Source organism: Chiroxiphia lanceolata, chromosome 1 (genome assembly GCF_009829145.1).
Source record: "Chiroxiphia lanceolata isolate bChiLan1 chromosome 1, bChiLan1.pri, whole genome shotgun sequence".
NCBI lineage: Eukaryota > Metazoa > Chordata > Aves > Passeriformes > Pipridae > Chiroxiphia > Chiroxiphia lanceolata.
In genome coordinates this window covers 52,603,962-52,622,351 of record NC_045637.1, presented here as the reverse complement: position 1 = coordinate 52,622,351, position 18,390 = coordinate 52,603,962, and the positions used below count along the sequence as shown (strand labels likewise).

At 35.7% G+C, this 18,390-nt stretch overlaps 1 protein-coding gene across 11 annotated transcripts in view; it reads right to left on the bottom strand.

Moving 5' to 3' along the window:
- The window catches only part of PTPRM (protein tyrosine phosphatase receptor type M), a 457,694-nt gene that overhangs the window by 172,048 nt on the left and 267,256 nt on the right, over positions 1-18,390 (bottom strand). For 7 of the 11 annotated variants that reach the window (XM_032690775.1, XM_032690785.1, XM_032690804.1 and 4 more), the window contains exons 12-14: positions 8,076-8,349; positions 6,913-6,949; positions 1,683-1,757 (exon numbers count right to left, since the gene is read on the bottom strand). In XM_032690775.1, the coding sequence (XP_032546666.1) occupies positions 1,683-1,757; positions 6,913-6,949; positions 8,076-8,349 (386 nt within the window). The remainder of the gene's footprint in view (positions 1-1,682; positions 1,758-6,912; positions 6,950-8,075; positions 8,350-18,390) is intronic. The other 4 variants (XM_032690833.1, XM_032690841.1, XM_032690860.1 and 1 more) reach the window with 1 other exon arrangement.

Sequence of the window (18,390 nt, the reverse complement as noted above, 5' to 3'; positions counted from 1 at the left end):
TTTCACTATAAAATTAAATTCTAGTAGAACTTCTGTTTTTTTCTTATTTTTAATAAAAAGTAAGCAAAAGTCACAGACTGCCAAAGCCACCAGTGACCAAAACAACCAAATAAATACTTTGCCAGCTATCCTATGCTAGCTATATCTCTCACTGTTAACTATGCTAGCCATCTCTTTCTTGTAGGACAGGTATATCTCCAGTGTTTCCTACAGCTACCCAGTTTTGCATTGAAACAAATAAAACAACAAAATGGAAGAAGAAAAACATTTCATTCTCCACATGGTAAAATATATAAGCTCATCTGACCCCTGAAGTTCGAGAATATGGAAGAGATCTTGTCTCTTCATTGCTTTATTCATATTGTCAAGTAAAAAATTAAAACTGAGGTACAGAAATGTATGTGGACACAGCTTCTGACACAGCAGCTCTAACAAGAGCAAGCTAGTACTTCCTGGCATCATCCAAATATGTTATTCTGGTTAGTTCCTATGTTATTACATAATACAAATATACATGCAACAATTCTGTCTTGATTGACGAGGCAACTTAGGCATTATGGATCACTCAACTTTGTTATGATACTACATACCCCTGAATTAAAAGCTATAGCAGACATACCACTAATCCTCTTAATCTTAAACTGAATCATTTAACTGCCTCTTATTGACTACAGTAGTATCCAGATGCTAGGCATCTGAACTCGTCCTGATCTCCTAGACACCCCAGTAGCAACATACACGAGCTTCCAAAGGAACTATGCCAGCATTCTTGAAAAAGGCAATTATTTTATCAGATGCTAAATGCTGATGGACTAGGTCTAACTTCCCCTGTTACACATTTCATTACATTCACTTCAGATTCCAGAGTTTTTAATGCTCTTGGCTTCTGTTTGAAAATAAAAACATTTGCAAATCCCTGAAAAGTTTTATGCATGCGTTTATTTTCTGAAAAAATGAATATTTTTCCCAAGTTCACAAAGATTTCCTGGTATATTCTGAATCAACCTTCAAGTCACATACAGGCTAATAATGGTTTCCCTTGCGTACTGAGTTTACTTTGACAATTAGATTTTAAATCCTTAAGTATTGCTCATTCTCATATGTCACATGCTAGTTTATTTTATTTTAATTCTAGAACTCATATGTGACATAATTAAAAAGGAATCTATTTTATTTATTTTAATTTCTTCCATATTGAAATGTTGCCAGAAAATATGATCTTCCCAACATCACACAGAAAAAACTCCTAATACTAGATCTTTATCCTAACTTGCACATAACTCTTGAGCCTAAATTATTTAGAAATTCTAGTGTCTTGATCTAATAACACAGAAAAAAATAAACAGGTACACAGATATATATCTATATTCAAACTCTCATTTAATTTCTGGATGGAGCAAGACTAGATCTCTTTACAACATCAGGCTTAAAGGAACATTCCACAGGTCACACACACAATGGGCACATGCAGCGGAGTTGTACGTACAGGGATGTGTGTGTAAGTCTTGGTGCCAAGCGAACCATTTTATCTAATGGAGCTGAGGAAAAATTTGTAAACGGAAAGAAACTTTTAACATAGAAAACTGTTTATGAGCAGAGAAAGAAGAAACTGTCAGGGAAAGGGAGCCAAAGAAAATGAGACAAAATGCGCGTGATGACTTGTCTGTACTTGAACATCTGACCTGTTAGTTGGTCGTCGCCTGCAGCAGGGGCGATGCGAATGTATGGTGTTGTAAGCTGAGTCACGATTATCGCAGCTAAGGCAAAGGAAGATTTCCAGGTCAGCATGCATGAGGGAAAAAAAAGCCAGACTGAAGCTATGCCAGCAAGAAGAATCTTGGTCAGTAGTTAATTGTCTGAACTTCTTACAAATAAAAACAAAAAAATTCCCACAAGTTTTCATCTTCAGTTGTTAGTTTGGTTATTCTGCAAATTAATAAGCTTTTGTATGTGACTTTCATTAAGGAAGAGGACTCAAAGCACATTATTTACATAAAATGCATTTGAGAAAACTGGAGACTCTTTGAGTCTGCTAGTCACAGCACTGGGCTTTCCAAGTGAAAGCTAACTGCTTATTCAGATTACTCTAGTATGAACTTCTCCAGGTAACTTGAACTAGCTTCACTTTTTATTTTCCTATTTCATAACACTACATTTTTTCCTACAATTTTTTTAAGATAATTTTTATGTAAAGTATTTTTGAGCTAGTTAAGATTTATTTTTCCTATACCCACTTGGGTTGTTGTTCAGAAAGTGCACACACTACACATATACTTAACATTCAGCACACAGAGAATGACCACTTAGAGGTGGCAAGCTTTTAATTAAGTGTGTATGTAATTGTCTGAGGTCTGAGTTTTACCACTAAGACGAGAAAAAGCTGAAAACCCTGAACTGTTTATGTGTCTGAAGTATTCAGACTTTTCTGATAGAGCTGTAACAATCACTGTTTGCTACAGATAACTATTACCATGGCTCACACTAATAAAATCTGTTATTTGTTCATTTTCCAGCAGTTCTATGATTGCCTCTAAATGGTTAAGCACACTGTGATACATATATATTAAGGAATATAAAAAAAATTAAAAGGTCAGATCCAACATGATGCAGCTGGAGAATGATGCAAAGAAAAAATATTGGAAAATTAAGGACAAAATTATATGAAAGATCACTCATTTACATAGAACAGCCTGGGTGCTATTAGAAATGTGGCAACGAGTGAGGAAAATAGATCATCTACCATCTGCAGACAATTAAACTCAAAACTGCTGCTGCATAATATTTTGAAATATCCCTCTGCAACACTGAAATGCAGTGTTGATAGTAGCTTCTAGAGTACTGTTGCTATTAGATTTAAAATATTATAATATCCTTTTCTCTCTCATAATTAATGAAAGGCTTCCAATATTGCAAAATTAGAACAACGATGTCTCCCTCCTGAGAACTGGATTCCTAGGAGATAACCAAGATGTTTCTATCCAGACAGTGTTGTAAGTCGTATCAGGAAATACAGTCTTAATATAAATCACAAACCACCCCAAAGTTGATATTAATAAACTTGGAGGAGTTTTGGAATGTTTTTAACTTTGTCTGCTGAGATTTTACAGTCATTTAGCTCGAAAAAAGAGTAGGTATATGAAAGCCATATTTCAAGCAATATATGACAACCTTTATTACCACTGGTACAAAAAGCTCTTCCTGATTTTTGTTTGTTTGTTTGTTTAATTATCTTGTCAAAAATAATGGGAGTGGAAACTCTGCAGTCTCCACATTTGTATATACACCAAATAGTCTCAGAGGTCCTAAATGCCATTCTCTATAGAAAACTAAAATCAGGAGACTCCACATCTCAAGAATATGCTGTCTGATCCTTCTCATAACAAAGTCAGTGGCAAAGGCTTCCTTTGACTTAAGCAGAAGCAGAAGGAGAACTTTCAGCTCTACAAATCCCAATATTCTCATCCTACATTATACTTGCAGTCATTGCAATTAGGATTTTTATATGATCTCTAAAAGAACACATTTAACAGAGGTTTCATTTGCAAAGATGTAATGGTCATAAAACAAGAGCATTTTTTAAAAGGGTACAAATTGAGATTGCTTAAAATATACTTGATGAAATGAGAAAGTATTATCTAGCTACTGACCCTAGACATTCATTTGATCCAGTAGAATTAAGCTGTACTTTTTTACAGATAAGCTGTACTCTTCAAAGAAGCTGTCAATATGATAATTGATGTCTGGTACACTTTGATACAGCAACACGGTTTAGTGTCACCAGTTGAGCATGTGCTTCACAGTAAAGCACATGCATTATTTCTGTTGACATCAACTTGAGGGAAAAGTGTACTCAGGGTACAGAACAGTTCTCCTGGATCTGGGGCAAAACCACTCTATCTCTGTACTACACTTATTTATTTTATTTTAACAAAAGAAAAAGTTTGTGGTGGGCCATAGGATGAACACTGCACGACTCAGTGATAAAACTGAATCTCAATGATCTTGTGAAGGTCTTAAGGGCACCAACAACTTTATTATCTGGAGGTGAGAAAATTAAAGGAAATACAGCTAGCAAGTGATACAGTTATGCTCGTGACATGTTCTGAACTGCCATACTGGTCCTGAGGGCAGACTTCAAACAGGCTAACCACATATCCTTAGTACAGACAACAAGGTGACTTGGCCAATCTCAGCTGGCTCAGTGGAGCAGCTCTGAGGTTGTCTTAGGTGACCTTAATCTCAGGAAGGGCTGCCAATGCACTTGGTGCAATCATCAAATTCCACAGGAATGGAATTGCAGAAAACTTCAAGAAAAAAGCAGACAGTTAGCTACACTACCATGTTTATTTTGCAGATCATATTTTATGGCACAGACCTTTATCCAGTAAAATACTGGATATGTCTAGTTACATATCTACTTTAAGACAGAATAGTTGCAATGTAGTCAGTAAGACTATTCTTTTGTGCTCCAAATTAGGTACATAACCGATTTGATTAAGGCCTAAAAGCATAAGATTTTCAACATTCGTATTAAATTTTAGAGCACACCTACTAATTCCAATGGCCTACACAAGGCTGTAGATAATTTCAGGATCAGCCCTTCATTTAAAAGAAGATTTCACCAGTTTTATACATGAATGGCCTAAAGCACTTCCTCTAGCTTTAAAAACCATCAGACTTGAACTTCTGCAGATAAGAGAAGCCCAGAACATAAACCTTTCAGAAATGCTACTAATATATGAAAACCAGATGTTGTACTGGAGAGCGTTCACAATCTTATTTGTAAGAAGCACTACAGTGCATATATAGAGGGGCATAACAAGCACATAGAGCTTAAGTAGCTTACTGTCTATTAGCTACACTGTAGTCACAAAGCTGGGTGGAAAATGGTGCAAGTCTGTAAGAAATCTGACACAGAAAGCCATCAGAGCAGCATTTGCTTACTGGGTAACAGACAATATGAATGCTGCACTTAGCTGTTTGGGCTGGGGGGGAGAGAGAAAGAGAGGCGAATGGGAGAAGACAATCTTCTGTCTTGTTCTGATGCAGGTGTGGTGACTTCTGACCTACAGACATAAAGGATTTTCACTATCTTTTTCTAGTCCAAATGTGGGAAGTCCAAAGAGGGCACAGAATTCTGCTTTTCTTCTAAGTATTTCTGTTAGATCTAAAGGGAAAACATCTGTCCACATAGGTATTATGTCATGGTCTCAATTTAATTTTTTTTATTAATACAGATTAAAAATATAATATAAACATTCAGTTGATGAGCAGGGAAATCAGTGCTTTACAGAAGCCCCCCAAGACAGTTTTGCACCAGGGACCCGGTTTCAAAGTCCTCACAACAACCTCTCCCATTATTTTACAGGCTTTGCAAAAGGTATTACGAAAGATTATGAAACGTGCTTTCAAAACAGAAATGTAGGGAGATCTGTTTAAAATAAAAGCTGCATTTCTTACATCTCCATTGCCGAATGGGTTAGCTCAAAGTAGCTTGTTGCTATGGGAGCTATTCCAATCCACAAAGTTACCCTCGCTTCTCAAATGAGAGAGTAAGAATTTTCAGTCAGTCAAGTAATTTGAATAGTTGAACACCCATTAGTGATTATGAATACAAATCTTCAAATAATTTAAAATCCATTCCTCTAATCACCTACTATGATTTCCGAGGCAACGAAGTCCACTCCTGGTATCTCTCAAACTACTCAAAAATAACAACATAGGATTTCACTTGAATCTGGGATTAATCTCTCATCTATATTATATTGGGTTTTAGTTCAGCTATTTTCTATGCTTTAGTAAGCAGTCAGTTGGTAAATTAAAATTACAACTACTTCCTTTGGCTTGAAAGAAAGACAGGAATCCGTTCAAAGAGGCATGAAAATGTATTTGTCATATCAGGGAGGATCCAGCCTTTCAACAGGAACAACTTCATGCTAACATTTCTGATACTTTTAACTAATGACATTCTCATCCATCCCATTTAGACTTAGTGGTGGTGGTGGAATTGTGGAGTCTGCATGTAAAGGAAATCATAGTGGGATCGGTTGCATCAGGGATAGTCAGTGAGACAAGCATGATCTCCTGCAAGATACAGTGGTATGATACAGTGGTATAGGGAGGAAGCATTTTTTGTTTCATACTCTTGGCCAGGTGCCCAAACTACGAGGTGATATTACCTGTTCCTACTCACAGCAACACTTTCTTCCCTTTTCCTCTATTACAATCTCCAAATAATGGCACTACGCCATCACTTCTCTTTCAAATTTTGAAGTCACCACCAGCTAGAAGTACTAAAAAGGTGAGACTACAACGATAATCACAGACAGATCTAGACCCCATGGATAAACAGATCAGCACTTTATCTTTCCTTGTTTAGGGATAAAAACTATAACTAGCACTGTCCCAGTTATACAAACTTATTTCACAAATGGTAGTATCATGTGCTGACAGTCAAATAAATATAGATGATCTGTACCGTGAAAATGAAGAACATGTATTCTCCGCTTTTCTTTTATAAAGCAATTAAGATAACACAACTGCTTATGAATAAGGGGCAATTTTTCACCATGGACAGATAAGCAGCTAGTATACACTCTGCAACTGGCAACTTTACAACTCTACTATATATATATTAAAGTCCAAAATATTTATTGTGAGATCATATAAAAACCCACAGAATATATTCTAAAAACTCTGTGTTCAAAAATAAGTAACGCATTTATTATTAAAACAAACAAACAAACAAATTTCCTAAATCCCAGCTAGAAACGCAAATGATTCTTTGAAAATTCTGTAATAGGTTTAGTGATGCCTTTGAGCAATATAAACTCTTCTGGAAGGTGGCAAGGACCATGTGAGGAGAAGGTCAGCAAGCTGAAGTACAGAATACATGACATAATATGAACATACCTTTTGTGGCTACCCTGACGCAGTCGATTTTGGTTTCCTGTGTCAAATAAAGAGGAAAAAGGTCACACCTTGTGTTTCTAAGCAGAGAAAATCATCCACGATTCTATTCTTAAAAGTACTGATAAAATGTCAGAGAAGAATGTGCCTCATTACATATTTAACTGCTTATTAGGTAACTCCAAAGCGTGTTCATAATATGGACAAACACTGCTTGGGTATGGTACATAAACATTTCACTTAAGATTCCTGTAAAAGTAGAAAATAAGTGAAAGATATTCACAACAACACAGGTAAGTGTTCAGCTTTTAACTTTGGGAACATAATGACTTCGGGAAATTTTTCTTTTTCTTACAGATAGTATAGTTTGAGGCATCGTGCGAGACAATTTTGGAAAGAAAAAATAATCAATGGTGTTTCACATTTCTGCACTGTCAGTGCACTGTGAAAGAGGGACCATTATGGTTTCTGGCAGAAAACATTTCCAGGCTGTCAGCACAGACAGCCAAAGCTTATCAAGAGTTGAAGGGCTCTGGGTAGGTCTGTCCAGGGAATGAAAAACAATTCCAGGAAGAATTAGTCAGATGAAACATGATCTGTGAAGATCGTTTTACACGCTTTTCTTTTCAGTTCCATCTACCCCTTCTTCTTTTACTGTTTTACTGTTTGGAGAAAGGGACAAAAGAAGTGGTTTCTAATTCAATCAGGGCAACCAAATGAGAAAATGAGAGTTCAAGGCATTAGAAACTGGACATGCCAAGATAGATGTGCTAAACCCCACAATCAAGTCTGGCTTAAACTTAAAAAAAAAAATCACAAAATTCTCCTGTTCAAAGCAAAAAAACCCAAAAACAAACAAAAAGGAAGAAAAAAAGCCAGTCAAACACGGTCACTGGACAGCTTTTAGATAATAAGACAGAATGTTAACATACTACTTTGTCTGCTCACTACTGACAAAATGTGCTGTTTTCCCCTCCTCTTTCCTATAACTTTAAATCATTAAGCAATATTGTGTTAGGAAAAACTGCTATTTTTTAAACTCTGTGTTAAATTTCATGGTTACTTCATTTTCTCATTAGCAACTAAATTGGGCATTTTGCTAGTTGGTGCCAATCATTTATTTACACACAAATACTGAATAAAATCACACCTGTCACAAGACTTACCCCATTGGCTCTGCTAGCAGCTTGAAAATAGATGCTGTAGCTCTTATGAGGAAGAAGAGGAGTGTTCCAGAAACCACTGTAGGTTTTGTTATCACCAATAGTAAAAGGCTGAGCAGCTTGTAAACCATTGGCTGGAAACTCCGCAGCAAAGTAGTACTGGGAATTCAAGAGTGAGGCATTCTGGAAATGAATGGGCACTGGGTAGCACTTGAGGATTTCAGTTGTCTTTTTGGTCCTCCGTGGGCGTTCTTCTTCAACAACTACTTGATAGACACTAAGAATGTAGAGAGGAAAGAACAAAAGAAACACACTGGTTATTTTAAGACATGGGCAGTCAACTCATTCTGAAACCATAATACAATATTTATCGGAAAAAAAGAACTGTTAAAAGCAAAGAACACAAGAAGAAAGTGTCATTTTAATATTGAGGTGTATACATTTCTGGAATAGATATATACTTTCAAACAAATCCAGTTTGTTTTGGAAAATCAAAATTAGCCATACACACCACAGCTTTTCATACAATGGATGACAGAACATTTTCTTGTTCAAACTCTTGTTTGAACACACAGAAAATGTGTGTTTAATTAGTGCTAAAATCTGGAATTAAGTATTATTTTGTTCCCCAAAGTAAGTATAAAGCTATAGATTCCATTCTCTACCCTTTTTATCCTATCTAAATGAAATGAAATTAGTACTACGTAAAAAAGAATAAATAACTTACAAAGACACAGGGAACAGCATTTGCTTAACTGTTGACATTATAACTATTTATAAAAGCACACACAGAGTAAAGTTTCAGTAATATGTTGACTATTGCTGAGCAAGAATAAAACACTTTTTGATGGAAGTTATTCTCACTCAGAGAATAACTTTTACACACTCCTGCAGATAACCATATTTTTAAGTGTTTCTGTATTCTGCAAAGCAATTCAGTTTGCGCTTGCAGTCTTCGTTGTACTGGGACCCAGAGAGAATGGTCCATCTCTCTCCACTGTAAAGGTGCTATGGACATTGAAGCAGGAACAAAGAAATTGCAATTTCTGCTGTATATGCAAACTGTAATCATTATATCCTTGCAGTTGCTGAAAAAGACTGAGTCAGTGCTTTTAAATTTGCGAAGTGGGAAGTCCATGTCTCCAAAGAGGACTGGCTTGCAAGTTTATTGCTTCACTGGGGACCAGTGATTCTTAATCAGTATTTGTCTCCTGGAATCTTGAATCCCAGTAAGCAAGTTAGTCTAGATAATTGATGTTAAAGTGGCAATGTGTCCACAGTTTTGCACATCATCCAAATCCAATAACAATTTATGATCTTTGAAGTCGATAGTTCAGAAAAGGTACAATCTCTGGGTAGGTAAAGTTTCTTAAAGACGAAATATCCACACAGTCTTCTGACATGTTCCCATTCCATCATCTGTAGGTAGAGGATTATGTTTATAGAATCACGGACTCAATTAGGTTGGAAAAGACTTCTGAGATCATCGAGTCCAACCTATGATCAAACACCACCATGTCAACTAGACCATGGCACTGAGTGCCACAGCCAGCCTTTCCCTAAACAGTCCAGCCTTTCCTTAAACACCTCCAGGGACAGTGACTCCATCACTTCCCTGGGCAGCCCATTCCAAAATCTAATCACCCCTTCTGTGAAGAATTTCTTCCTATGTCCAACCTAAACCACCCCTGGTGCAGCTTGAGGCAGAAGACTCTGCCCGAAGTACAGAGACACTTGAGTTGAGCCTCTGCATGCCTGTCTCAGTATTGTCCCAACAGGGCTTATTGGCTTAGTCATATCACTGTACAGCTATGGCTATTCCCCTTCTAAAGGCAAATCTTGTTTAGAAATAGAGATGACTTTGTGCAGTCACCAACCCACCTCACAACCAGTGAACTCCTGCACCTGCTGGGGCAGTGCTAGACTCAAGCTCCTTTGGGTGCTGGCATAGAGCTCTCCAGCTCTTGCACTCTCCTGAGCCTTACCCACTAAGCACCCAACCAGACTAACATACTACTCCTACACTGGAGCTGCCTTTGCATGTTTAGATAATGCTTGAATGATGTCCCATCAATGGGACTAAGTAATGTGGTCTAGTGTAAGGTGTCCCTGCCCACACCAGGGGGTCAGACTAGATGATCTTTTAAGGTCCTTTCCAATGGAAACCATTCTATGATTCTCTGACACCACAATGCTGGGTTTGCAGAGTCTTCATAGTTAAATATCACAAACAGGCAGAAAATCTCTCCATCTCACTGTCTTTTTACCAGACTTAGTGACCCTGTGCCACAGCCCCTGTTAACTATGATTTTAAGATCTAGCATCTCCAGTAGGAGATGCTGCCTTCTATGCTGACAAAAAATGCCCAGAAAGTTAACACTAAGAATGCTTAAATACCTCTTCTTCTGTCTGCTGTAGACTTTCACCACAGTGGAGCTTTAGTTAAATGTTAACACACTCAAATCTAACTGTCTTCATGAAGATACCTACACATATACAGATCTACATATCCTAAAGAACTGAGCAGGCAGAAGGTGTCTACTTTTAGGTCAACTTAATTGCTGCCCAGGTTCCACTGACTATAATAACTAAATGCTCAGCTCACATGTAGACATCTGTAAGTGCGCACCTAAACTTAAATGTTTAAATCTGATACTGAATTCCATTCAGAAATCTAACAATGCATAAATTCAGTACAGCCAGGGAGACAGAGAAATGTCTTGAGGGTCCACTTGAAGGCCACTGTCTGTACATTTTGCAGCTCTGTACAATGAATTCTTCATATCAAGCAGAAAGATTTTAATTAGTTAATTCCATGCTGAGTAGTAAATGAAGGTCAACACACAGCAACCTTTCTTTGATCCTGTGAGAACTGATTTGTAAAAAAAACTAGCCATGAAATATCTATATCACAATCTTGTTTTCTCTTCCAAATCAATATTTAACATGATTTTAGAAATTAATTTTCTAGAACAAAACAGTTGCTTAGAACTGGGATTCCAAGCTACTTTGAAGACAGCATGTTGCCTCCTCTAACTACTAATTTACAGTGAATCTACAATAAATACCAATTGAGAATTTAAATGGAGTATTGGGAAAAAAAAGTAGAAGTTGATGTAAACATCTATTCTTGCAAGGCAGCGAAGCTGGATACACTCACCTAATACTGCAGCAAATATAAGAATCCCTCAGTTTCACTAAAGCATGATGGATAGTAAGCTAAGTTACCTGGCTGCCACCTTAGGAGAGCACTGTTACCTTTCTATTGTAGCAGGATTGAATACAAAAGGGACCTCAGACCAGATGAAGCAATATGATCTGTTTCAGTACTGGTTGCAATGAGGATTCTATTCATTTTTCACTGAGTGAATAAAGCTAAAGATTGTAGATACTTTAGAAACAAATATGTCATTAAAATGCTCCTTTTCCTGTGGGAAATCTGTGTTTAGTTATACTACATGCACTACTCTTTGTATACATTTTAAATGCCTGCCATCTATTTGTTCTCAGATACTTTGAAGAAAGAAGTAAGTTGAATGGAGCAATTTCAAACTCAAAATGTCTTTTAATCCTTACTCCACAGACAAATTAGATTTGCAAGCATCTAGACCTCAAATCTATTTGCTCTTTAATAATTTAAGCACTGAAAGGTCAAACAGCTCTTTTCTGTTCCCCTTCATCAAAGTCCAAGTGCTAATAAAAAATAACGAAATCCTATCTGCTGGCCAATTTCCACACACTGCTGTTTCCCTCATGTAAATGAACACATTATGAGCACCTGGGTCAATGGAAACCTGACAGAATTTTATGAGTGATACTTTTTACATTTGTAAAAATGAGATCATCTTGCTAATGAATTTTAAAAAATTACCCCAATTACAATTATAATCCAAAAGCTTTTTATAATTCTTACTATTAACATTGCTTTCTTTAATACGTAGGAGCTGAACTGCATCCTCTGAAAAGGATTCAAACTTAGTGAATTGAGCTAGCACTGCACCAAGATTCTATTATTCCTCTTAGGTATTAGTCACATTTCCTGCTTGTTTGAAGTTGCATTATTCCTTTTCCACACCTCTGCAATTCAGAGAATAACGTTTTCCTATCTGTAATCCAAAAAAGAAAATCTACAGTGTAGTGAAAGGTGCCAAAAGCATATCGGCTATTGGTAGAATTTAGACTGATCTTTCTGAAGGAGAGAAATGTAATTTAAGTGTAATTCACATTATGCAGTTCTACTATAGAATTTCCATGCCTTGGAAATTAAATACAATTTCTATTTTTATATAGACTAAAATTTATTGTTGTTTTGAGAAGGGAACATATGGGAATTATTTTTAACCTAGGATTCAAATATCTCAAATTTGAGGATTAAAATAGTTTATGGGAAAAGGAAAAAAAAAACCAACGTAATATTTAAGCTACTTTTTATTTTAAGAGTTCCAAACCAGTTCCAAATGTAAATGATTATGCAGAGATACAGATCTGACTATAATAGCTTTAAGTTTTGTTAGAAATTAGACATAGCAGGTTTCTAAGATACTTATTAAAATTGGATTGCTTAAATTGAAATGGTATGCCAATGTCCGATAAATATATATTTTTCAGAGTTAAAAAAGTGACATGAAAGAAGAAAACATGTTAACACAGTAATAACAGATGCTCAGAATATTTAGACAAATGAACCAAACCATTCAAAAAATTTAAAAGAAGATTTAAGCATATATCTATTCTTAAGTACACAAAAGGATGGATTTTAGTAAATTCCTGAATCTGGAAATTATTCCATGTTACTGCAATGCAGTAAATCAAATTTTAACTAATCAAAGTCTCATTAAAAGTTACAAAATAACTTTCCAAGGAGGACCCATTGGATACAAGCATGGACTTCAGGATTCTTCATACAGGAGTCCCTAACATGTACAATCTATGCATTTATTACTTGAAATTTCATAATCTATAATTATACCTCCACCAAAAGTAATTCCAAACCATAAGCAAAGGGAAAACAAGCTTGATTACTTCATTGTTGAAATGTCAGTTCAATTTTGTCTCTCTAAAACAGTCTTGATGCTTCACACAACTGGAGCAACAAAGTATTTTTTAAAATTTCTTTTACAGAAAGAACTGAATATAGACTGAGACGATCTGAAGTTATTTACTAGTCTTAATACAACTGCTGTGTGTGATCTTAGGCCAGTGAATTCAGCATTTTGGGCCTCAGATCTCTAGCTGTAAAATGAGAATAGGAAACTTTCTTACTCCCTCTGGCCTGCTTCAACTGTTCAAAACTAAAAACTTTTCAAGACCTTCTCTCTTATTTTCCTTGAAAAAAGGTGGGTTTTTTCCCCTAGGAAATGTACAAAGCCTGCAAAGCTCTTAAGCTCCACTAAGAGTGCCCTGGTTAGCTGTGTAAACTGTTTTGCAGACTGTTACGGTGACACTTGAGCCTAATTTGAAGTTTTCTGCTCATTGTAGTAAGTATCTTCTTATTCTCATACTTTATTATAAATATATATAACTCATACTTTTTATAGATTTATTTCTGTATCTTGACTTGCATGCTTGTTTTGTTTTATGCTAGCAGATTCAAACAACAGAATGACCTTTAATCTACAACTTGACCATTATTTCAGTTACTCATTCTCATAATCCTATTTATCTGTATACTAGAATCACTTTACTGCATTCTTCTACTAAAATACTAGTTCCAATAAAAGGTAAAATTAAAAAACTCAAACCCCACCCTGTTATCTCAACCAATTATAATTGCTCAAACCATAACACTCTATAGGGTCCCCACAGTTTCTGCAATACTTCTGTAGACCCTGAAAATTCGTCTGTGGTACTGTCATTTAAGACATAAGCTCTTTTAAAAATATATATTGTTTTGTCAATGTTTTGCTTCTAAAGCTTCATACATCTTTGCTCATCAAGTGTGATGCAGGTTTATTACCTGCTTCTGGAAAAGAATATAATCTTCAGAAATTTTTTTCTATACAATATGCAACATAACTTCCTCTTCATCTCTGTCATCAGTTGTCTCTGAGACAGTCATAACATATTTATATGAATTAAGATTGGAGATTTTTATCTACTTCTTCCTGCCCTTATATTGCACTAGATTCTTCTAATTCATCCTATAACTTACAATTTTACAGTACTAGAAATTATATGTAAATCACATCTTGAAATGGAAGAGGGAAATTACTCTTTAAAGGACAGATATTAATAATTTACAGTTAGCAGGCAAATAGAAGAAGGCTACAAGAAATTGCCACTAACTCTCCTCCTACTGTGCAAGAGTCTGTGTATTTATTATAGGTGGCATTAAATAAAAGTGAAAAACAATCCCTGATTTATCAGGTGTATCACCATCACAGCTACATAGGCTTTTCCAGTGGTCAGGAGTTCTAGCAACACCTAATACATAGTGAATTAAATATACTCCGTGTACAGTCATTTCCAGTACAGATGTGAAGCCAGAGAACCAGCTGAATGGCTGCCCTGTCCCTCTGACCACTGCAGAATTTTGCATATTTTATCAGAGAGGGAAGCACACACTGTTCAGCTATGGAGCAGAAGTAAGACCAGGGAGTTTTTGATTAGCAGTAGGGCAAGTGAGTACACCTACCAATGATGGAGAACACTGATCAAGGTAGCTCCCTCTATTTCAGGAACATTTTATCTGAGAGATCAGAGATATTCTGCGCTTTTTGCAAAATACAGCATTGCACACTATAACTGCTAAAATGATAAAAAAGTGAAGAAGCTTAAAAAAAATCCCTTGTAGGAACATAATGTTCAGAAATGAAAATATAGAGCTTACAGTAAAGAAAACCAAGCAGACCAAACAAAACCTCCAAATTAATGCTGCTATACCGAGGACAACAACAATATAAGCATTATTAAAGTAATATATTACTATGTAATTTATAAAGAGGGAAAAAAGGGAACTAGGCTATGCTATAAATAATATTAGCACAACACAGAAGTAATCAAAATTTGTCCAACTGTTCACATTTAAGTACTTGACATACCGGTGTTTAGAAGTGTACTGCCTATTTCTTTGTGTGAGTGAAGGGAGTCTTAAATGCTTTTAACTTTTTGTTTGCATCTTTACTTGGCATCAGGAGGTTTTATGTAAACAAAAGCTCCACAATTTTTGGCAGGTTTCTAACTCTGCAGGACAGTTGTTGCTTCACAAATGTAGGAAAGGGACTAATAAAATACTTTGTGCTATCAGCTTGTTGAAACTTGAATGGAATGATTCTACTTCCACACCTGGCTTTATTTACTAGCTTTGCAGGTCAAGCGATAAGTCTGGTTAGATTCTCCAAGGCAGGGTCTGTCTTTATTCTAAGGAAACACTATTACTGGCATCTGAAATTTCCAGCCCATGGGGAAAATTCAAATTGAAGAAATTTTTCTGAATCAGACCTGGAGTGAACACAAGAGAGACTAGCATTATACAGCACTTCCATTGTCATGCAAGAAGCCCTATTTCTCAGATCAATCAAAGCAGAAATACTTAAACAGCTGTAAAGGAGGAGATAAGACAGCCTAGGTTCAGTCCCTAGAGGTACTGCCAAATGTAAACTCTCAGGTGTCATAATAAGCTTTATCTTCACAGACCCAAGTCCATTGGGGAACAGTATCTGGTTTTTAACGTAAAAGTCCCAAGCTGCTCTGTGACTGCCCAACTCCTTTGTATGGACAGTCTCAAAAACTTAAAAGTCAGTATTTACAAAGGGGATTTTCTGGGAAAAACACATCCAAGCAAACCTCTCCTTACCATTCCTATAGATTTATACAGGAAATCCTGAAAAATTTTTCAAATGGGAAGCATTATTTCACTGGAAGTTAAAGATATTATGCTTGTTCTTTTCTCCAAGGACAGTTACTAAGGGAGGATACAAAACCAGGTTCAGTTCCCTTGAGACAAAAAACATTTGGTACATAATATCTTAATTATAGAAGAGTCAAATAAGGTCTGAAAGTGGTAATTCAACACCCACTATAAGTTCATCATAGATTCAAATGTTTTTTCCAAACACAGAACTGATAAACTTCTCTTAATGCAAATCTAGACTCTCTAGGAATTAAGGGACACATCAGAGCCTTAGCTCCAAAAATTCTTAGAAGAAAAACTGCAAGGAAAAGGAGACAACGATGCACAGTCCTTCCACTTTCCAGTGGCCAGAGGCAGAGCCTTGTAATTGCAGACAACCACACACCATTCACAAAATGTTTCTGAAATGTCTCCGCCTTTAGATTCAATTAGTACAAATGATAATTCAAAATACAGTTTTGTTTTGTTAGTAAGTGAGTCAGAGAAGGAGAGAGAGAGTAAAAAAGCCTTTTAAAGATTTCAGCTTGTGATAGTTTGCTATTTAGCAGGACAATAAAAGACTTCCAACGTGTAAGTAGTAGTAGATAACCTGTATTCTGTTTTACAGCATATAGCGTACTGATGGACTGCAGTTCTAACTCTGGCCAGTCCTTTGCAAAAAATCAATAAATTCAATACATTTGCTAACCTACCCTTATTCAAAAGAAGTGTTAATTTATTACTGAAACAGCATATTAAAATTTATAAGAACCATTTGCCCAACACACATATAAGTGGTAGTTAAACATAATGCCAACAGTAACTGTAGCACAAGAGGCTACTCTGTTGTTAACTGAGATTTGTGAACTGGCAAGGGCATCAAAACTGTTCTCTCAACACTCCCAACCCCTCTAATCCTTGATAAATATTGAAGAAATTGTATTTTTTTCTCCCTCATTATACAGCCCCATTGTTAATTATTTCTACTTATGTAAATACCGGTGCCCAGCTGAGCCTTGGGAGCGGTATTACCACACTGGCCTACAAGTGTTAAGTGACTGCCATAATTGCCACAAATAGGATGACAAAGATGCAACTATGTCTTCACAACTGTTAAATACACTTCTACACCTGAAATTCCTTAATCCTGAACACTCACTTTCCAAGGGACTGAGTACTACTCTACAGTGATATGATCAATTTGATGAGACACAATGTATTAGCAACTCTGCGTACTTAGAAATAACCACATAATTCTATCTCTCTTTTTTTCTATAAAGGTAATCATCCCTTTGTCATTTTGAAAGTTTTTAATTATTGTTTCTTCTGCTGAAAAAATAATTGTTCTAAAATACTGCAGGCCACAAAAAACCCCTATGATCAGATACATACTTTTTCTGAATATTTTTAACTTCTCTGTGGCTTCTGCTCTCTATACTTAATATTATTAATTTATGTATTTGGTTTTATTTTCGTCAAACTCAAAAATGTCAATAAAATATAATTTTTTTGTAAATACTCTGTAGACCTGCATGGAACAAAGTGATTAAAAAATGAAAAAAAAATTAAACCTATTTATAACAGTACTGTTTCACACCGAGTTCAAAGAACCTTTCTAGAGATGTCAGTAATATAATACAAGAGAGCATTTGGCTCTGTATTCATAAATTCTTTCAGGCATTAATTGTGTGTTATCTGGACAAGCAAAAGACATCTTTGACTACAGATCTTCTCCAATGTCCTCCATACTGTATCAGTGAGATCTATTAAATACAGACTGTAAGTGACAAGCTAAGAAAAGCACTAGAGATTTGGCAGTGTTTTTTGGTTGAGTTTTTTGTTTTGTTTTGTTTGTTTGATTGTTTCAGAAAAAAAAAAGAAATGTTTACGATGAAGGCATTGTAAGGACACAGTTTTAGTTTGCAGTAAGTAACTGTGCACCTGAAAAGGGAAAAAAATTGAGCAAACAGAACTAGAAAACGATTGAAACATCCAAGAATACGAAAGACCACACAAGGTAGGAATGTAGAGAAGAAAATAAAAGGAAAATAAAAGAACACATAATGTACTGAAAACAGATGGAGATGTACCATCATGTCTGGTAATCAAGAAGTGAAATAAAAAGTAATAGTAGGTAAGATAAAATAAAAATGAAGTCTATCTAACATAGTTACACTTTAAACAAAGCATTTTTTAACAACTTACAGTCAGCTGTTTTTTATAAATTGCATGCAACATACTTGTAAAAGGTGCTTGATTTCACAGCAATATTACAAAATAAAACACCTTTTACAAACAAATTGTGAATAATTTATTAAATTACTTTATTTCATAATATGGTTGTGAAATCATGTTATATACTTTTCTAAGATTGGCATTGTTATCCAAGAATGACTGCTACAAGATCTCTTTACACTATGATCTACTGTCAACTGATATTTGGCTTCTTCCATAAATAAATCTGGTAAACATAAGCTTACAGTCTTT